The 22,905-nt window shown below is 38.2% G+C and overlaps 1 protein-coding gene across 1 annotated transcript in view; it reads right to left on the minus strand.

Annotated features, from left to right (window-relative positions):
- Nucleotides 1-22,474, minus strand: part of ZNF236 (zinc finger protein 236) — a 49,275-nt gene extending 26,801 nt beyond the window's left edge. Inside the window, exons 1-12 of the mRNA XM_026039777.1 lie at nucleotides 22,343-22,474; nucleotides 20,884-21,048; nucleotides 20,035-20,213; nucleotides 16,594-16,718; nucleotides 14,951-15,123; nucleotides 12,731-12,877; nucleotides 12,132-12,203; nucleotides 7,833-8,003; nucleotides 5,737-5,965; nucleotides 3,667-3,939; nucleotides 2,009-2,212; nucleotides 659-803 (exon numbers count right to left, since the gene is read on the minus strand). Coding sequence (XP_025895562.1) covers nucleotides 659-803; nucleotides 2,009-2,212; nucleotides 3,667-3,939; nucleotides 5,737-5,965; nucleotides 7,833-8,003; nucleotides 12,132-12,203; nucleotides 12,731-12,877; nucleotides 14,951-15,123; nucleotides 16,594-16,718; nucleotides 20,035-20,213; nucleotides 20,884-21,048; nucleotides 22,343-22,369 — 1,910 coding nt within the window. The 5' untranslated portion in view covers nucleotides 22,370-22,474. The remainder of the gene's footprint in view (nucleotides 1-658; nucleotides 804-2,008; nucleotides 2,213-3,666; nucleotides 3,940-5,736; nucleotides 5,966-7,832; nucleotides 8,004-12,131; nucleotides 12,204-12,730; nucleotides 12,878-14,950; nucleotides 15,124-16,593; nucleotides 16,719-20,034; nucleotides 20,214-20,883; nucleotides 21,049-22,342) is intronic.
- Nucleotides 22,475-22,905: the final 431 nt, after the last annotated feature.

Below are 22,905 nucleotides of genomic sequence, written 5' to 3' on the forward strand. Positions count from 1 at the left end.
AAAATTCAAAGTTTGGAGTCTCAACATCTTTTGACAAGGCTCTGAGCAACTGGATCTAACTGGATCTGAAGCAGGTCTTGCTTTGGAGGAGGAGGTTGGGTTAGTTACTTCCATTGGCTCCCTGCAAACTGAGATTCTTCTATGACTATCCTGTGATTTTAACATAGGGCCACTACGTGGCATTTGAGCTCAGCTTCMGGCCACAAAGTGACATGCAAAACTGCTCCGCTTTTGCCTTAAATGTTTTAGTATGTAGAAACCAACGAACAAAATGACAAGCTCAATGTCCTTCTCCAGTAACAGATGCTATATACAAAGCAGATTGCCTGCAGTAGGCAGTCACACAAGTACTGTCTGAACGTGCCAGGCACCACACGCACTTTTCCACGCACAGCACAGGGAGGGAAGTCCTGAGTGTTAAGAGGCTACACTGCCCACTGAACATCCCCACTTGCACTGCTAGCACTGGGCATGGTTACAGCACAAAACAGCCAAAGTTTCTTTGAACTATACTAGAAAAATCAGTATCTCTGCTTCTGTAATTAAAGGCAGTAAAATAAAAAATATAAAGTCTCAGAGAATGCTACCCAAGTGTCAGGCTTTTCRATGAGATTTGTTCCTGCACACATTTTTCCCTCTCCTAGCATATTTATTTTACCTGATGTGTTGTTTAAGATGACAAGACTTTTTATAGGCTCGATGGCAGTAAAAACACTTGTATGGTCTATCGGCATCATTCACAAAATTATTATTAAAATAATTTTGGAAGAACTGGCTATTCCTTGGGATTGGTTGGATAAGACCTGCACATAAAGACACACACATAGAAAAGAAAAGGTGGTAAAGTTATTCTTAAGTTCTTACTCTTAAGTATGCAATAGTGTAAAAGAAACTGGGCATCTTCTCAGCATCTATTTAAAATGTGGTATGCATCTACTTAGCACAATGCACGCTGTAACTGCATWTGTTATTTATGTTGCTTATTTTTATTCCTCATTACAGTCCACCTCATTATAGGAAGCTGCACAGATGTCCAAAACAGACATTAAATTTAAACAAAGTTGACAGTTACTAATTCCCTGTTCATTAGGTAACGTTCATTCCTACCTCGGTTTTAGTCAAATGATATTTAATTAATGTACGCCAGTCGTCATGTATAACTTAATAATTGATTTGAATTTTGCATGAGAAATACAGATCACCATGATATACATGTCTGCCTTTTACAAAAAAAAAAAATTCTTTAAAAACTGTTATGCTTCAAAAACATCTACCTTCACTAATCCCATCAGTCTTGCTAATGGTCTGGGTGCCTTCAAACATTTATTAGGGGAGGGAAAATGCAAGGGGGAACATGCAATATTAAGGGCAACCCTTTATATAAAGCCCATCCAAATGATATACTCAACCTGCTCAAGCTGGATAAATGAAACACTTTTAAAAAAATATATTGTTAGGATAGTTAAAGTTGGCTGTATCTCAGAGTCAGCAAAATAATTCTGAGTGGGATCTTTCCATAGAGAAGTATTTTTAAAGAGCTATTTTTATTACTCATAATTCATATTAGCAATATTAAACACATCTTTTTCACTAGAAGGATTTCAAKTTTATTGTTTAAAGTTGCCTTCAATATCAAGAATATCGCGAATATTGTGACTCAATAATATAGGCAATTAGAATAAATTTCATCAGCTCAAGAAAATCCACAGATTTTGACATCGACAATCCAACACCAGCTAACTGAACATTCTGCTAATGCAATGCAAAACATCTGTAAATTCTCTGTAAATAAAAAAAAAAAAAACCTGTCTTTACTAGCTCAGAAAGGACAGAGGGGTTTTAATGCAAACAACCTCTCTTCTGCAGCCTGTTTATTCCTACTGACCTATTTCAAAGTGCATCTTCGAGTGACCTCAGGTGGCCTGGACTGTTTGAGCTCCGACCTCTATTTTCCACCGAAACCCACGTTTCCCGCTTACAAGTGAATCCACATGCACTCCCTCCTTACCTAAATCAGTGATGAGGATGGGCTCCTGCAGAGGAATGTCTGGGACGGGAACGCTGCTCTTTCCCACTCGGACCTTGGCCGGCTTGCGCTGATGCCGCAGCTTCCTCAGCTCCGTGTGCTTGAAGTGGGACGCGATGTGAGTCTTCCTGTGCCCTGACGTCCTGAACTTTTTATCACAGTGAGGACAAGCAAAAGGYCTAACACCTGCAAGACATTAGAAGTATTAGCTCATAATTTTACTTCCACCTCTCTAGAGGTGTGGATTTGGAATAATGACATCCACTCGGAGGTTTTCTTTTTCCCTTTTTTCTCCTCCTTTTTCCTTGTTGCTGTTATTACTAAATATACTTTCAGGAGAACAGCTCAAYAAAATTCATTTGGAGGTAAATATGAAATGACTGAACTCTTAACTGCAGCCGTAACACATCATTTTAAGCAAGCTCAGTATCAGGAAAACACRTAATGCACATGGAGCAGCAATTTTTAAATGATTTCAGGATCTACCAAAAGACCTGAAGACAACATGTCAGTTGTCCACACAAAGGAAGCTATTAAAAATTATAAAAAAAAGCAAATCAGCAAGCACAGAAAAATGAGAGCAATAGGATGAAATGGCTGGACACATGACAAAATTTAGAGAAAAACCTAGATAGGTCTAAAATAGTCTATAGGTCTAGGTCTATAGACCTATAGTCTATAGCGTTTGGTAGTAGTTAAGGAAGCAAGTAAACAGGAATCAGAATTAAAAACTTCAGCATTTTGAAACCTAGTAGCATTTTGAGCAGGACATTCAGTTCTGGAAATCATCTCTTTTCAGAAAAGATACTGGAAAATTTGCTAAAGCTACAGAGACAGTCAAAGCTGATCAAATATATCACTTTTGTTCAAAGGAAAATCCTGCACTCCTACGGCTAGGAAAGACGACTAAGTAGGATACAGGATAAAGTCATGAGCAGAGAAAGCACAAGGAATAGGATGAACTGTTTCTCACAACACAATAGCTAAGAAACATCAAATGAAAGTGTTATGCAGAATATTTAAGGCAAAAGAAAGTGTGCCACTTTTATGAGTTTATCTGGCTGAAAGRATATTTACTAGCAATAATAAAGAAAAATTGTAGAAAACGGCATTTTAGCTGAGCTAGAGGAACAGAGAGTTAAAGGCAACACATTTTACACAATAGTAAAAACAAGACCATATAAACAGAGGTATAGGCAATATAAGATATTGAAAATAGCGAAGTGGATACAACTCTAATCAACCAGCTTTCACAAAAATAAAAAGCCATCAAATAGTCCTGAGTGATGCAATAAGATTATCCAAGATTGCAGGGAAAGCAACGGAAGCTGCAGAGCAAATTCTAAGAGTATGGCTTTTTTACAGCATAATCACATACATTACAACAGCTAAGGGCCGAGTCATCACGAGAAAACTAAACGTCCCTTTCTTTAGTCTAAAATGTTTCAAAGCCRCAAAACACTGTTACAATGTTACAAAAAGTTACAATGAAAACTTAACTTTGTCACATAAAATACTAAAAATGGTTATTTTATGATACCTATCAACCACGCACTTGATGCATCATTGAAGTGCTTCATGTTGCTCTTTTCCCCTCCTCCAAGATCTCACCCAACACAACAGCAATTTCGAGGCCTTACCTGTATGTAGACGAATGTGAACCTTTAAACTCCCTGAGGTGGAAAAGCACTTCATACAAAATTGGCACTTGAAAGCTTTAATCCCCGTGTGAGTTTTGATGTGTGCTGTGAGGGTGCTCTTGACGGCGAAGGCGCGGAAACACTGCGGACACTTGAAGGGCTTCTCGTGGGTGTGGATGCGGATGTGGCGCACCAGGTCGCTCGGCTTTTTAAACTCCTTAGAGCAATAGGGACACACGTGCCATCTTATTCCGTTTTCCTCACGGATAGACCCTGAAATAAGGAACAACACGAAAAATGACTGGGCTGGGAACGTTTGCAAAGGTTTTCAGGAGTTCCACAACACTAACACCTTCAAATGGAAGTAACAAAGGAAAAAAAGGCACAAGAGTATTTTGCAAATGACACTCAATACACTTGGTAGACAATTAACTCCTCTATCAGATAGAATCTATTTTGCAAAAACAATGACGGTAAAAACTAAATCCATAAGAATCCTGTTGAAATTCATGTATATTTACGATATTAAAATCAAGGAAAGAACAAGAAACAGGCTAAGTGTGCAATGTCAAAGACCATAAAGCAAAGAGTGCAAGTAGTATGCCACTCAGAAAAAAACAAAYGTGTGCAATGCCATTAAATATACCAAGTAATGCAATATAATAGACCAGGTAACTGATAAATGCCACATCTACCACAAAATCATTTAACAGTGAATACAACTCCTCAACCACAATCACACCCAACACTTGTGTAGCTCCCTGGTTGTGATGCTTCATATGCCCCCCTCTCGCCTCCCTTCTCCAAATTCAGCAAGGACAGGAATCCCAAACTCAGTAAGGACAGTTCTCCATCTAAGAGTCAGCCTTGACGCTGCACTCTGCTTTTATCTCTATTACTAACTCAATTCATGGTATAAGCCACAAGCACAGCTGCTGCAAAAGAACTCAGTAGGTCAATGGAGAATTACAGCCCCTATTTACAAAGAATATGGGTTGAATTTCGACTGAAGACTTGAAGGAGAGGAATTGGACTTACATGCAGGGATCAGTTTACCTAGTGATTCTTTCTACAAACCATGTCTATACACATGCTATTTCATCACAAAATAATGGTTGTGGTGACTTTGCAATTTATTTTCAGCAACAGAGCAAGCGGTGGCTACATACATACAAGGGACAAAAAGGTTTCACTGCTAACAGATGAAAAGTTAGCACTAATTTTAGCACTGTTGCCCTGGACAACATGAGTTTGCTACTTTGGATCAACCTCTGCTTCTCAAGCAAAGAAAAAAGCAACAGAAATGAAGTTACCCATGAAGTCATTACCTATGAGCTCAACAACTGCTCCTTACAGACTTGTCTCCACTTGGTCAGTCAATAAGCTACAATGGCACATACTTGGATCAAAAACTTCAAGCAAACTCGAACTGAAGTTCTATTAAAGCACACAGAGACAAGAATCCAAACTCACAGACACACTATACAACACGGAGGTAAAATAGTTAACGTATATACATGATGACTCCATCACACCAGTATTACAATTCCAAACATAGCTAACACCAAAAGTATTATCCACTAGGCCAGTCTTGCATCTTCCTCTACACGGGCTAGCTCAGTAAAAACTGACACAACCCAAGAACAGAAGCMCCTTCTGCTTCTTCAGGGCCTCTACTCCAAAGCAGAAGGGTAAAGCTTACAAGGACTCTCTACTCTGGAGCAAACTATGAAATCTCAATCATCCTCAGAGAAAGTGGATGGGAAAAAAAGAGGGGAAAGGGAAGATTCCTTTTCTCCCTTATTCTCCTTCCTTCCAAATATCACTGATCCTTTAATAGGGTCATATTACCTCAAAATATACTGTCTTTTTTTTTTTTTTAATTATAATGACGAATAAAGGGATACTGATAACAATTAATACGTATTTCAGATGAAGCAGGTGATTACTGATTTAGTGCCTCCGGAAGTCCATACTTGATAGACACCACATGTTTCAGTCAATCTGTTTATAAAGCCACAAAACACTAGTCCTTACAGCACAAAAGGTGGCAAGGAGTGGCAACATTACCAGGTAAAAACGGTGACTTTTTCTTAAGAATCTTTTTCTCTTTCTTTTCCAGTTTCTCTCTGCTCTCTTGCTCCTTCTCTTGTTCTGTGTTGTTAGAATCTGCCTGATGGTTTGGCACAGGCTGGACATCTGGACTTTGCTCCTGGACCCCAGGTGTCTTCGTCTGGTTGCAGTCAGTAGAATGTGCAGCGACAGGAATGGAAGACAACCCGCTGTTCTCTAAAGCTTGCTAAAACAAAACAGAACATTTCTATTAGGAAAGAAACATTCCACCATTACTACAACTTCGATCAAACAAATATTTAAAGACAATACAGATGTAATAAAGATGCAATAAATTCTACCTAATATGTTATCCTCCCAGAAATTCAATTGAGTTTTTACATTGCTTCTTATACAAYGCTAATTTTTGACAGTTAAGCTGTTTATGAGATTTCAGGTTGGATTTCCTGTGCTAACACAAGTTCCCACAGTGACCTTTCAAAAAACCACCAAGTTTCCCTACAAAAATCAAGCATTCATCAGGAATATAAGAAATCTGATAACACCAATTAAACAAAACAGCAGTTCCCCGTAAAAAGGCAAACTTGAAGTGTCAGCTTGGTGAGAAACTATAGATGGTGTAAGAGAAAGAACTTTAAATCAAAGAAAGGCTTGGAAAAGCTCAAAGCCTCTCAATAAGTTRCAGACAACCATGTGGCAGACATGAGAGCAATGTCCTGCTCTTCATATATATCACATAGAAGGGACTGGAGTATGGGCACCATATTGCGCCTGGAAAGGCTTCCGTTCAGTAACTTCAAACACACATTTCATCAAGAATGTGCAGATATCCGATCGCTTTGAAGAAAAGCAGATTTTATTTTTATTTTGCATGACAATATGCTTTGTGATTAAATTCTTATTCAACAGTTTGAGGAACYAATCTTAAGGACTGATTTTTTAGAACAACTGTTAAGCTCCATTTCCTATTACAATTTACTGTAACTGTATGTAACTCTCCAGATAACACACTGCAACACAGAATCACAGAATGGTTGAGGTTGGAAGGGACCTCTAGAGATCATCYAGTCCAACCCCCTGCTCCAGCAGGCACACCCAGAGCACGGGACACAGGGCGGCATCCAGGCGGGTTTGGGAGATCTCCAGAGAAGGAGACTCCACAACCTCCCTGGGCGGCCTGTGCCAGGGCTCTGGCACCCTCACAGTGAAGAAGCTCTTCCTCACATGCAGATGGAACTGCCTGTGTTGCAGTTTGCACCCATTRCCCCTTGTCCTGTCACTGGCCACCACGGAGAAGAGCTTGGCCCCTTCCTCCCTACATTACCCCCTTCATGTGCTTATTAATCATAGGTAACAGAGGGAACCTGCATACAGCGACATAAAACATTCAGGCCTTCCAAAAAGAACTTCAAATGCTGCATCGTCAACTGGAGGCAAATAAACAGCTTAAAAGCTCGCAGGCTACCACCAGTACTGAGGATGTATGTTCTCTGCCACGTGCCATCCTGTCTATGCCTTGAAGCAGGGGGGCTGCAGAACAAGTAGGGACACCTGAACTACTGCCCTGCAGAGCTGACACACTGCCCTTGATACAGGCAGTAGGAGATGCTGGGCTGGAAAGACATGGGCCTGACCCAGCACAGAATCATTGCACATACAGGCAAGATTCAAAGATTTCATAATTAAAATAGAATAAGGGCCCAGAGACACTCTATTTTTTTAAAACGAGATAAAAAAGCATTTTCTTCTTAATTACAGTTATGCTTGAAGAATGGCAAAACCAAATATATTCTAAGATACTTCTACACAACAGAAAAAAGTAACCAATAAAAGGTTCATGTACAGGCCTGAATATCTTCCAGGCCTTCTAATCAATATTTATCACCTYGTTTTTGTTAAGCTATGCAAAAAATCTCAGCCTGTTCTGTAGTTCTTCAGTATATCTTTGCAAGTCTTTTGTAACCAGTAATAAATCTTCAGAAATGCAGAAGGAATGGCATCATTGAAAATACTGAAAACAAACTTTACTGGGAAAAGGAAATGAGAAAGAAACCACGTGCAACACAGAACTGCTGCCCATTCACAGCTCCCACCTGCAAAATGTCTCTGTTGATTCCCAYGGCAATGTTGAGCTGCTGGCCAGGCTGCTGGGGCTGGTTGTTTTCTACTGGACCTGGTTCTGATAACTCAAGGAGCTGCTGGATCACATCGGTTACCGCCTGCTGCCCCTGAGGAGCTGGAGCTGAAGACACCTGGTTTTCTGTCTGTTGAACAAGCGGAGACTGAAAATGTGTTGCCTGCAATATACAGCAGTCCACTCGTAAAAGAAGATGAGAAGTATTTATCAACCCACCTGGAAGGCTCCATTGTCTGAAATGTCTGTTAATTGTCCGCTACAAGGACATCTATTTGTCTACGACCTGCATACTATAGAGAGCTGTCCTTCAAGGTCTGTTCATTCTACTAATGAGTTGCTCCTGTACATCCTTTCCTGGAGTTCTTCCCAAACTGTGTAACTATCATCTTGAATCAAGCTTATCATAACTATTGAACCTTCAGTTAGTTCAAAAACCAGCCATTAATCACTAATTCTCCAAAGAGAGGCCAAATAAAGTAAATCCTAAACAGCAAAATGGTATTGGGGGGATCCTTTATTAAATAAATAAATAAAAAGGTATTTTATTTAGCCAAGTCATTTGGAAAAAAAAAACCCTTTTATCAGCTGGCATTTTTCATGTGAAATTAATAAAGCTGCTTCATCAACTCTTGATCAGAACAATCAAACTAATATTTTTTTTGGTTTAATTTTTTTTTTTTAAATTCTTAGCTTTAAATGAGTGTCTTTATAGCACTACGATTATTTACATGTGGGACTTTGTGAAAAATACTCTATTCTTATCAATACCTATAATAATAATAGTACATTTAGCTTAATCCTAGCTACACCCTGAGAATTTGATGAAGTATTCTGAATGCTTTCTTATYGGAAAACATAACACAAATCACTAACACATTCCTCTTACAGGCATGCAAAAGGGTAGCCGTTGCCATTTTAATGCTTTTAGTACTGGCATGTCTTTTTATCAATTGTTTGACCAAATAAAAAGACTGGCAAAAATTGGCACAATTCAAAATTTGGCAAAAGTTCCACAAACATTTCAGTATGTTACTTGACARAGTAACCACTGCAGGGACAAACCACACAGACAGAAACCGAAGCAAGATCTTCTGCAACAGAGCACAAAAGCTCTTCAGAGGTTCAACACTGTCTGACAAGAAACTTGCAATAYTACATACATTTAGCTTGTGTGGTGACATATTTTACAGAAGTTTATGCTTACTCTTAAGAGGCGATACAAAATAATACACACACTTACGTACACAGAGGTCCCATTAAGCTATCCTGCTCATTATTAAAAGCTCCAGAGGTCTCCTTTCACATCTCAGAATTCTTACATATGTGACTTAAAAAGTGTAGAGAACAAAGTATGTTATGCTCCACACTTCCACATTTTTCCACCAGAATAATAGGCCTTGTGATCAGGCCTGTTATTAGGCTGATTAGGCTGTTCTCTAGCCCAAYGCAGACTACATGAATCCCCAAGTCAATTACTCCTTTAAATAACGTATCTGTACAGAAATTATAGCATTTTTAACTTAATTGAGTAAGGCTTTTTCTATTGCTAGCAAATTGTTCCAACAGTTAGTTGCTTACACTAAAAAGACTTTATTTCCAAGTGTGAATTTATCTAGTTTCAAYCTCTAAAACTTTCTCTTCTGTATTAAAGGAATAATAGATTTTTTTCTCCTTTTCTACAAGGGCGAGATCAAGTCATTCTTCAAATATTTGATCTGATAAAACAGATAGATAAAACTTCTTCAATAATAAAATACATGATCTAATAGTTCAAAAATTCCATAGCTCTGAATCCTCTTAAATCTTTTAATACATCCATGAGCAGCAGACACCAAAAGCAAAGAATAAGAGCAGCAACTGCCAGAATTAACCGTAGAGGGCACAAACACTCCTCACTTCTTTGCAAGGCTTCTTTGCTATATGTAGAGACCCTATTGATCTTTCCAGCCAAGGAAAGCTGCACTTTCCACTGATTTATCCACTATGATCTTCTCAATCCTATTTYTAAAGGTAAAATCCTTGTCAATCTCTAACCTACAAACACAACCTACTACTTTCTTTGATCTGTGATTTTGTTCCCGGCCATATCAAAACACATAAGGCTTCTCTGCGCTCAGCTCACCAAGAAATACAGCTCATGCTGTATCAGTGACTTGTCCCCTTCATAAATTACCTTGCTCTTTGTATCATCTTGACCAGTGACGATTTTGTACTTTCTTCCACATCACTGATAAAATATTAAGTAGTGCAGGGCCAAGAATTAGTCCCTAAGGGGCCCCCATCAGGAACAGCAGCTGCTGCTGAAGCCAYGACTAATGCACAGTGCAGATCCAGGACAAGCTCAGAGCACCAACCTCAGTCAAGCAGTCAAGAGCACCCCATGCAAAGCAAGCAAGCTGTGCATTTGAAGGCACAGAAAACAAGCAGAGAACATATCAAATGAGGCATATTTGAGAACATGGGGAAGAATCGCTGCTGAGTCACTGCAGCACTGAGGTTTGTGAATATTTTGGGATGGTTCTGTACGTTTCCTTTCTAGAATCCCGCTGTATGCTTTACTGGTTACTAGTTACTGGYGTAAAACAGAAGGCCCTCGGGCATGGGGAGATTCAGGTTCTTCTCTAGCTACTAGACTAAACAGCCCCCTTGCTTGGTTTCCTAGATCCACYCCCACAAGTCAAAGCTGATTCTGCTGCACACATTCACTCTTCAACTACCTAGTGGCCTAGGAACTAAAGCAATCTCTGGAGAAAATACAAGTTTGAAGACCACAAGAATAAGGCAAGAAGGAATTCTCCCCTCCTCCTAGGCAAGAGTAATAAGCCATTCCTGGAGGAGGAGGAGGGAAACTGGTTTCGCTGTTAGTGACCGGTTCCCATCAGTGGGAAAGAGCCTGGCACTCTGCATCAGCAGAAAGGGACCTATACACAATATATGAAGCCCTCCTGGAGGAGCCCCATCCCGATACTTAGTTTCAATGAAAAGTGACAACAACTTCCTCTTCCCTCATCATCTGAGGGCAAGAAAAGTAGGTCAATAGTTCCACTTTGGAGCTTGCTTTGTTTGAAAACTTTTGAATATAATGCACTATTCATAGGGCCTATACAAAACAAAAACAATTGGGGCATAGCAGGGCAAGAGGAGGAATGGGGTGAACTCGTGCACGACTAGCTCCTCAGTACCACATTGCTCTTTAAAAGGGGATCAATATGCACTGTTAAAGTATAATACTCGTAGTGTGGAGAAGCTTTTTCCCTTTCTAGAACATCAATCTGACTCAACTATGCAGATAGTGAATCTACTTGATTAAGTTCCCACATAATTACATTTTTAATTGCAATAAAAGGCATTTAAATTGATGATTACCATCTCTGCAGACCTATGGTCCTCTTTACCCTCAGCATCACTTTTGATACCACTCCAAAGCTCCCAGCATTGGGAACTCCAGAACATTTTGACTAAGTGTTTGATACCACACACAAGTCATCCGTTAGTTTAAAACTGATTAGCACAGTTTTAAGTCAGTTGATCCAGAAGCACTGATTTCACAGCAAAAGAAYAAAAATAAAGTGCGTAGATTAGCTATGGCATCTTTAAAGAAACACTGGCACGTTTCCTAGCTCTTGTTTCTGTGAGCTCCAGTGCATGAGCAGACAAAATTTCCCCAAAGGGCATCAATGTTAGCCCCATCAGCCCACCCAGCACCTGTGCTGCAGCCCCCAGGCAACGAGCAGCTGCAGCCCAGAACGTGCCGCCCTCTCCCTGCAGCCAAGGCCTCGAGATCCACCCACCCCCAGATGCCAGCAGGGCCAGGCCCCAGGTCTTCCCCCCACAGCTTGGCCGCTCCTTCAGACCCACAGGATCCTGCCGCTCCCTGGAGCCCAAGCAGTGGAATGAGCCCAAATCCTGCCTGTCCCTCCTTGCCCAGGTCACGGCTCTCCTACGCGGCCAGGTCAGGCGCGCCGGACAGTCTGACACACGTTGGACTCCTTACTTTCCTCTGGTCTTTATATGGAGCAAAATATTTGCCTCCATTTGGAGATATACTCATTGGAATTTACGTGGAACATAAAACAATCCATACAACAATCCGTTTCATTCACCTTCATGTTTAAGCTGATCAGCTTCTCACAAGGGACAGTAACGTATCTTCTTTCACCACGCAAATAAAGAAACATTTGCAAAATTCTGAGGAGCTCCTTCCCTTTTTAAACTTGACACACACACACACACACACAGAAAACTTCATACTTACATTCTTCCATTTGCTATCAACAGGTGGCAAAAGACTAGCAGGAGCTGCTGTCAGAGGCTGGGTGACAGGGTCCTGCAGAGATACAGGTAAGGAGTTAACGGCAGACACTTAAGCTATGAAACTCCGAACAAAGAAAACAGTTCTCCAAACAACACTAGCTAGACACTTGTTTTAAACAAGACACAGCTGCATAAGATGCATAAGATGAAATACTGATGAGATGATTTTAAGTCTCACCATGTTTATGACGTTGTTAGAACTCTTGAAATGAAGGCTTTTCAAATTTTAACAACTTTAGCCCTCCTCAAAGACTGAAATTATATTTCATGTTTTTAACTTAAAGTTGGGAGGTGAGGAAGAAAAAAATAGAAAAAAGATAAAAGGAAAATGGTCTCCTCAAAGAACATTCTGCATATGCCACTGCTTAACTAGGTAAGTTGATTTCAATAAAATGGCACACAAAAATTGAAAGACATATTCATTAGACAGCTACAGTGTTTTTAGTTCRTAGTTCTAACATATTTGCACAATTACAGAAATAAAAACATAAAGTAAAAAAAAATCTAAAGCATTGCCATAATAGAGCAAGTCAGGCTTACCGCGGTACCATGAGATGCATCTGTTGAGGAGCTTGCAGCATTCTGTGCACCACTCATATGCATCTTGCTGATATGTGTATTTAAGCTACCCAAGCTCTTAAAGACACAGCTACATTCTGTACAGTTATATGTAGGGCCATTCTTCACCTTCAAGACAAAAACAACAACAAAAGTATATTTTTCCTGAGAATATTTAATGCTATCTTTCTTATCAGCATAAGTAATACATTAYAGAACTATAGAAGAAAGTTGAAAGTTGGGAAAGGTGCTCTGTTTCCCCAAGCTGTTGATGCTCAATTATATGACTGGTCTCCCTGAAATCAAACGAACTGTCAACTATGTGTGTGACTCATCTCACAACTGCCTCTCCATTTCAGGAAGCACCTCTGAGCAAGACAAATCTCATGTGGTAAATGAGGCCTCGGACCTTTTCCCACCTTGCAGCTTCCTAGAATTACACACTTACGAACAAAATCCAAAAAGCAACTTTACCAAGACTTTCCTGAATATATAATGCAATACATATTTAACAAATGAAAATCAAGAGATACAAAGGAAAAAGAGGTAAGTTATCTTCATTTCTTTTTTCTCTGCTTACTTTTACAAAAGGCTCTTTTATCACTTTCCAAGGGAAAAAAAAATCTCTGTGTTTAGATAACAAAGTAAAAATAATGTGACCCAAACTGGGTTGAAGAGCATAGGGACTGCCTGACTTGCAAAGGGCACATGGGGCAGGGCAAGAGGCCCAGGTCCTGGGGCTACTACTCACACCGCAGGCTACACATCTCCCACAGGTCACTTGCTATGGGCCCACAGACTCAGTTTGGGAGCATATGTGAAAAAAGAAGAGATTTATACTTAGGCTGTTTGCCAAGTAGATGTTTTTGATGACAAGATCAGTACGCATTCCATGGGAAGAGGTAGAAAGAAAAGGAAGGAATCATAACCTGGGGTATTATTAGAAAGGTATGGTGGGAGAAGAGGGAAGAATCAYGGAATTTTAATGTTTAAAGTCTTCAGCAGAGCACATACTGCAGCTCTGTCAGTATGGAATACTGTATTTTCTGACAACAAGCTGAAACTGGTATGATGATGTTGCAGAAAGTGGTATCAAATCCTAACACAGATAAAGCTGAACACAGATGAACACAGATAAAGCTGAACAGTAATAGACTGAGAATCAGCTTGTTTCAATTAGCAAGTCTTGTGGTTTTCTGTGTCTGTTTCAGGCTAAAATGAAGAACTGACACAGTCCTGCTCCAATTGACAGAGTCCATGTGCTCTTGAAGAAAACTCAGCAATAACATGAAAGGAAAATTAACAAAAGAGCCAAAGCAGTAACTAAAACACAGAGTCTGGACCACAAAACACAATATAATGCGATGAAGGATAGCACTTGAGAAGTAGTGGAGAAGTGCAAAATTTTTGCTGGACACAAAATCCAACCAAAATCACAGCTGGGACAGAGATAAGAGTGTGAACAGAAAGGTGACATTCAGTGTGCAGAGGAGTGAGGGGAGCTGCCTCCAGCTATTTGCTTCCTTTCAAATTGGAAAGAACAAAGTTCCACCACGAGTTCCACTCAGGAGGACTGTACTACATGATCATAGCAGTACATTTTTGGCTACATTTTCAAGAAATTATTTCTTAAAAAAAATCATTTGTCACAAAAAGAAAAATGATTCAGAATAGAGGTCTGAGATAACCCCCCAAAAAGTAGTATCTTCTACTATAATCTGCTCTACCTGTAACTGAAAAGCCTCTGAAAGGTCTTTTCAGAGTCCAACTGAAACAGTGTTCAGAGAAGTCAGTGGGCTGCTATCTGGTATCTTATCATTTTCTCCCTTGCATATTTTGGAGAATCTGTTGTTTTTACCTTCATCTGATTCCATTTCTCATTCTCCCAAAGCTGATGCAAATGCATTTGTACGCATCTAAAAACGCTATCASACTATTACCTCACAGCGTACTGAAAGACGATAGCAAATGGAGGTTTTCCTATTTATCTTAGGCAGTTTTTTAACCATTGTGATTAAAGTGTTTTGTCAAAGCTCAATTTGCAGGTGAAACCAGCATACACAGCAGCAGGGAATCTGTGTTGGCAGAACACCCCAGTGAGCTTTGGAAGAGCAAACGGGACAATTTCAGTATTGGAAGGCAAGATTAAAGCGCGATAAGCGGTGCCTCAGGAGCAACCCCTTTAGGAGTGGGGGCGTTTACCTCGGAGTGAACCCTCTGGATGTGCGACTGGAGGTTGCCCTTCTGGGAGAAGGCGGCGGGGCAGAAGGCGCAGGCGTGCGGCTTCTCGCCCGTGTGCTTCACCATGTGCGTCTGCAGCGCTCCCTTCTGGTTGAAGGCCTTGCCGCACTCGCTGCACTTGAAGGGTCTTTCCCCTAAGGCGGGAGAGGGACGAGAAAGAGGAAAAAAAGGTAAAACGCAAGGTAAAGAGCTTTAATTAAGTCTTTTTGCACTGAGGTGCAACTACAGGGAAAAACTGCCTCAGAAAATACTATATATCTACATATATGCAAACATATCTGCATATGTTCRTAAGTGCTTTGTAAGCTTCATTGCTGACCTCAGCCACTGACTTCAGCACCCGATTAAGGTGTACTTGGGTGAAAAAATTACGGTCTATCTGAAAATTATTAATTAGAATTGGCAAATTAAATGAAATTTGTGTGAAACTAGTGTTTAAAAGAGCTCTCGCCAACCTGCTGTATGTTGGGGAAGAATAGCAGTAATAAGTAGTTCCCAAAAGCATASGTTTTTATTTAAAGAACTGTAATTACAGCAACACTGCAAAAGWGACCCAATGAAAATGGCTGCAATAATAGTTTTTCTTTTTCAAGCTCTAACACATCCTGCTCAAAATAATTTAAAAAGATGATTTTAAAATATTTCATATTTTACGTAGGGAAGAAATTCCTAGGCAATACTGTTACAGGAATGCTCTTTCACAATATCCTAATTTTAGTGTTCCACAGTTGTATTCATAAGTAATTGTACACTAACAGATTAAACCTGAAGAAAAGTGTAATTGTTTTCATATAAAAGAAACTTAATTTAACCACACAGACATTGAGAATATTACCACCTTAACTCATTACTGGAAACTCTGTTTTGAGTTCAATTCTTTTTCTTTTAATGAAACAGTTTACCTGTGGTAATTCCAGTATCCCGAGAAAAAAAATAACTCGTGGTTTTGGTGCAACATTTTTTTTTAAACAACAAAAAACCCTATAGTTGTTGAACACTATATCTACTACAGCAGTAAGTTCTACCATGCACTAAGCATTACGCATATGAAGGTAACTTTTTTTTTTATATATATATATATATATATATATATATATATATATATTATTTCCAGTTACAATAATGACTGTAATTACACATAGTAAAAAAAAAAATAAACATCACAGTATTTGAAGAAAAGCTTTTCCCTTAAAACATGCAGAATGGACTATATGCTAGACTTGTGATTCTTACCCCCCAAAAAAAAAAAAAAAAAGATAAAAAAGCTGAAATCGGAGAATCAACCCTCAAGTAAGAAAGTTACTTTGCAATGACTTTTTGGATATTATATCAAGGCTATTTATACAGTGGGTAAATGCTGACCTCTTGTGTCACTCTTTTGTAACTAAAAGCTCTAAAGCTTCAAAGCATTTGGATCAGTCACATAGAGGAACTTGTTTACAGCAAACAGGTAGCAGTACATAATTTACCAAATACATAGATACTAATTACTTCAAGTCTCAATACACAAAAAAACTACTTCCTATTTAGTATTTAGCACTGCACAAAGTAACTGAGTTTGCATAAACAACTGCAATCTAAAATAATTATTTCTTTGGTCTTACCTGTGTGTATTCTAACATGTCGAGTTAACTGACTTGGCTTTTGGAAAGTCTTTCCACAGTGCGGACATGAATAGGTGAACCCACTCCTGTCAATGTTTCTGTTGTACGATCGTGTATTTGACACCCTGGCAAGAAATTAAAGACATAAAAAGMTCACCTTCATCCTGATATTAAATATTTTTATTTTACTGCACCTTTTCCAACACGTAAGTTAAACTGGGTGGCAACGTGCAGGATCAGCTGTATCAGTAAGTTTTCTTCTACTGATATGAAATCAGCAATATTACCAGTTAATCAAATCCACCTATATTACAACAACCAATAATGTTACAATTATTTCAATAACAAACCTGATATATCTTAAAGAGTTTTTTCTAGAGACATTTCTACTGTAAATTCAGGCATAGGCAAATAGTGACTTAACAATTAGCATTCTGGTGGGAATTTTGGAATTGATGTATTTAACAATAACAGTATTTAACATCGTAAACATTCACCCTCCCCTTAAAAAATAAATTATATCCTCCACAAAGCCATGATAATTGATTTAATAAACTTGATAAAGCCAGTATGATATCCATAACAATGCACATTTTCTGAAGTGCCAGAATATTTACGCTTACACCATGCTTCCATTTGTCAATATGGATTAAACGTTAACAGGAATTAAATAGGAAACACTGCCTATTTAAATTTATGAAGCAAGAGGTAGGAGTTAACTAATGTGCAGCAGGTATACAAAATGAATCACCACCTTCATGCTAAGAGTGGTATAATAAAAACCTGCAGGAAATACAAGAGCCTGCGTAAAAGCCATGAACTCATTTAACTGTTACTCAAATGATAAATCTCTCTACACTTGWATATATTCAGTGCCTACTTAAAAGGCAGCACATTCTCCCTTCTGATTTCAAACTAATTTTACATATTAGTAAATTTTACACAGTATCTGAAAAATCTTGTAGAAGCCAAGGAGAGACCACAGATTTCACTTTTGCATATTAATTACATCAGCTAAAATTTATGTAATTATCCACATAAATTCACTGAAGACTAAGTGGCAGTGGAGAGAAGAACATGGATTTTAGAACTTGTTTCCATCTCAAGGCAGATCTAGACAAGTCTGTCAGAATAAACTGATGAGAAGTGACATCTATTTAAACAGTTAGGTGTGACGCCTCGCTATGGAAAGTTACCATAAGCGATTTGCAGACGTTTGTGCAGATAATCCTTCAAGATTAGATCACCTCCTTAAATTCAAATATCCCATCATGTATAGTCACACTGACAATTTTCTTACTAATAAAGGRCAGGAGACACTTTCTTCAGGGAGAGAGAGTACAAGTATTTCCTGAAAAACTTCAAGGAAGAAAGCTTCTCGTAATTTTAAACACTACAATAAATTTTGAAGCTTCTTTTATAATGAAAACCATAAATCATAAATAGTACTTTTAACTACAGATCTATGTTTCTTAAATAAACATACTGTACACAGTTAGACAAGTTAAAGAAAATACTTTTTGCCCCCCCCACCTTTTTTTTTTTTTTTTTTTTTTTTTAAAGTTCTACAGGACTGGACCAAGGACTGACCCCTGGGGGACACCGCTAACCACAGGCCCCCAGCCAGACTCTGCACCACTGACTACCACTCTCTGCACCCTGCCATCGAGCCAGTTCCTAATCCACCTCATCTATCCCACACCTTTGGAGCCTGCCCAGCAGGATGCTGTGAGGGACGGTGTCAAAAGCCTTGCTCAAGCCCAGACAGATGACACCCACCGCTCTGCCCTCATCTATGCAGGCAGTCACTCCATCACAGAAGGCGATCAGGTTGGTCAAGCAGGATTTCCCCTTGGTGAATCCATGCTGGCTACTCCGGAGCGCCTTCTCCTCCAGGTGCCTGGAGACAGCACCCAGGATGAGCTGTTCCATCACTTTTCCAGGGATCACTCATGCAGTTCCTTAGCCTGGCTCCTTAACCCAGCGTACACGAGTTGTTTTGGGACTGCTGGTAGAAGGCCAATAAAGGACAGCTATGSGCAGTAGTTGCCTGAACCCTAGTGCAGCATTTCTACATCTGCATATTTTGGCTAATGCTATAGCCATCAGATGCTTCTATAAACCAAAGGGCAATTCCTTCAGATTGATAAACAAGTTAAATCTCATACAAGGAAGCTCTGGATGAAATAACAATCCATTTTTAGAAAACGGATGGTAAACAAATGAAGCTTTGCTTTCTTCTGCAGAAGAACAGAAAAGCTGTTTTTGAAGAAGCAAATCAGATTCATACGCAACATAAAATTAAGGTTACAGTTTCCTCCTGTCACTCAGTATCCTTTCCCACCAAAGTTCATACCATATCAAATTCTTTTCTCTTCCCCATTGAGAAAGTCYTTTCTATCTTGGACATTTTTAACAAAAAGAAAGGAAACACAGAACTAGCCTTACATTTCATTCGTATCCTGCACACTTTGAACAAAACACAATATGCATAATAATCTCTCAAAATCACTGTCATCATGTTATATACACTCACCTACTCTTTCCTTATTCATTCTAATTTACACAGGAGGTATTCACAAAAACTATTATTTTGTGTAATATTATATATTTACTTAAATCAATATAAACAAAAACATAACTTCATACTTGAAATCTTCAATTTTCAGTTTGCAAAGGGAAAGCTGCAACAATTTCTTTTTGAACTTGGTGGAATGTACCTATTAAGGCCTTCCAGTACCTATCATCTGCTTACAAAAAGAAAAGGAAGCATCTGATGTTTCTCATTTTTAAATATACCTTGTTCCTCTCTGTTGTTTGTAAAAATAAAGACTGAAAGAAGAGATCATCTGTCAAAAGTAATATTTAAGGAAATGTATATATCAATAGAAATATTCACCAAAATAAGTGCCTTATTAGGTCTCTTTTCCCTTGATTTGATGCTTTTTCAGATTTACAACAAACTCATGAAATAAGAATTATTCRCAAGAAATAATAATGAAGGGGGAAAAAAGATGGAATTGCAAGGAATAACTTATTTCTTTGTAGAAACGACGCATYGGGATTTTTCCAAATAAAGTAACTCCTATGTAAAATTAATAACGTTTGTCTCTGTTTTTCCATAGGTGACTAAAATCCTCACACACATAAAAACACTTCAGAGAGCAATCAGTAGCAGAAAAGACTTAGAAATAGCTAGTAGATGAAACTATGCATATTATGGGTCCATAAATGTTAAATACAGCAAAAAAACAGGCCTCAGAAGATCACTACCTACTTCAAAAAGGTATTTTAAAGAAGTCCTTTCTTAGCACCATACCAAAGAAAAAAAATGATCTGCATAAAGAGTAGGCTGCCGAAAAGAAAAGCTACTCCTGTTTTTCCTAGTTCTCACCATAAAGCTAACATCTGCTCACTTTGTTAAAATCAAGTAACTGTCACCTTATCTTAAAGTGAGATTTCATATGCTCCTTCAGCTGTGAGGAAGTTTCAAATTCCTTTTTGCAAGATTTGCAGATGTGGATTCTACTGCCAGCCAACTCCTGACGATGTTCTTCCATRTGTATAGATAGCTGACTCTGTAGAGTAAATTCATCTCCACACTCTGAACATATAAGGTTCTGGAAGAGATAATACAGATTTTTTTAAAAAATATTCACAAAGGATAGCACATATTCAAGTTTTAATAGATGAGTGTATCCTCCTATGAATAGGGGCAGCTCGAACCAAACAGCAACAAAAGCCCAAAAGTGAAATAAGTTTGTGTATAAGTTTTCATCACGATAAATGATRAACCATAACCGGTACATGTTTATGGTATAATTTCCTTCTTAAGGAATCCACAAAAACTGAATCCTGAAGAAGTTTTTACAGTAACAAAAACAAACGCTTCAGCACCATTAGCACCACTAATTTGTTGCTAGACTATTTGAAAGTGCACAATGAAGCTTACTTCTAATACCTTGAGATTACAGTCTATTACATAAACAATTTGTAAATAAACAAAAAACCCACAACCTTTTCTAATAAAAAATATAATCTTAGATTCAGGATTTGAATTTTTGTTTATTAGTTAAAACTGTAGAGATTAGTACTTACTCTGTAGCTTAAATTCTACCATAGTTACCTCCACCATATCCCAAGTTATCCTCATACATGCAAGGAGGCAAAAATAATTTAGAGGCATAATAAGTACTACAGTATTTCTGACTGCAGATAGCTAAGAATTAAGAATAAGAGGCACAACATGTTCATCCTTTTAAAATTGAATTATGGAGTTTAATTAGTTACCTCTTCTTTCTCATGGAGCATTATATGAGCTTTCAGACTAGCTACCCTGGAGAATTTCTTGTTGCACACAGGGCACGTCGGATCTTCACCATTGTGGGTGCATTTATGAAGTGTCAAGTTGAATTCAACATTGAATGACATTGGACACTGGTCACATCGATGAGGCTGTTTGTGAAAATAGTAAAGATTAAGACAAAGTTCAATCTTCRTATATACTACATACATAAGCAACACTTGCAAGCATCCAAATCAAAATCTTTTTAAGAAGGACCTGCATCCAATAATGCAGGTCTAAAAGTACACCTTATAGTTTTAATTATTTTCTCTTCTTCAGGTCTCATTAGTGAAAAATACTCACACAATGTTTCAAGACTATTTGGGTAAAGATGACAGGGGAATTAAAGAAAAAGTATACTAAAAACTGTTCTGAAAGGAGTTAATGTAGCAAGAGAGAAGAATGAGTCATTAGAAGAGACAATAATWCATTTTCTACATTAACTGAGATATTAAACTTTCCTTAACTCATTTAAGAGTCCAACCAGTGAAGAGCAGAGCCCTCTGAGAACTGCAGCCGCAGTTTATACTGGGCCTGCCTGCTCTCCGTTTGTGCAAACAGCTCTCATTGTTCAAGAGCATCTTCCTTTTTACATATAATAGCTCCTACACGAGTACGGAATAATAGGAAGCATGACTTTAGATTCAATAAAGGTGAAGGAGGAGTTATCTTTACATAATTACACTTGTATATTAGCTCTTCATATTTATGGATTAACATTTTAAAATTATTGCATCTTTTAAGAATATATATCTATTATGTCTTCAAACATTATTAGAACTACTTTTCTATTATATGTAAGATATATTTAGCTTTGTAAAATAGAAACTAACAAACAAAAATTAAATACTTCAGATTATGTATGAAACCTGTGGAAAAAGCTCCATTTAATAAATCGGAGAATCTTCATCAGAAAGCTGTTTTTCTGCTGCTCTTTCCCAAACTAGACTTACAAGCAACTGACTGATGACATTAGTCGACAGGACAAAGACACACAGGACCATAAACCTTAACTTTATTGAAAATAACTGTAAGAGAGCAGCTGAGTCCAGCTAATCAATACAAATATTATTTTCTTTTTATTATTTCTATTTATTTATCTGATGTGCAGAATCAGTTTACAAATTCATTTAAAAAGAAATTGTATATTTTTTATCTACTTGAACATTATAAATCAAAGAAAATTGCTGTACAACAGCTAAAAATTACTGGCAACAAGATTCTAACTTAGCTCTATCAAGGCCTGGTTTCTCCCCACAGTGGTAATCATCAGTGACACAATTAAAGAAAATCCTGAATTTAGTTTCTTTTATCAAAACTTTTGTATTAGCTTTACTTATCAATATATGAATATATCAACATAGTCTGGTATTCTCTTAAGTTTATACCTGCTAGCATTCATACCTTGTCATTTTGCTCATGATCCCTCATATGGCGCTGGAACTGGGTCTCTTTTGGAAAGGACAGCAAGCAGATCTCACACTTACGGAAGTTCAGTAACTGGTAGGGAAAGTTGTTGTTCTCTATATCCAGTGTCAGAATGGCATCTACAAAACAAGCATCAAAACATGTGGTAGAATGTTTTATTTCATTTGGTTATAATTTACAGTAAAAACTGTGGGGTTTTTTTGGGTTTTTTTTTTTTTTGGAAGCAGAAACTATTCTGACTTTTTAAAGATTTTCATGTGTCAGCATCATACCTGGACAAGATTGCAACTTCACTAGATCTTTAAGATCTCTGGCATGAAAGATAAATTCACATCTGCTTCCATTGACCTGCAAGCCAAGGAATATATCCACCTAAGCAACTGCCTGTTGTCAGAATAAACACCTACTCCTAGTAATTTTAAATCATTTATTTCTCCATTTCATAAATATCCCATCCAGTTTGCAACAAAATAAAATGTTGCCAAATATGCCAAGCATAGAGTTACTAGCAAAAGCAACATTGCACTATGTGTTTCTAG

Source organism: Nothoprocta perdicaria, unplaced genomic scaffold (genome assembly GCF_003342845.1).
Source record: "Nothoprocta perdicaria isolate Ctin4 unplaced genomic scaffold, notPer1 scaffold_24, whole genome shotgun sequence".
NCBI classification, from domain to species: domain Eukaryota; kingdom Metazoa; phylum Chordata; class Aves; order Tinamiformes; family Tinamidae; genus Nothoprocta; species Nothoprocta perdicaria.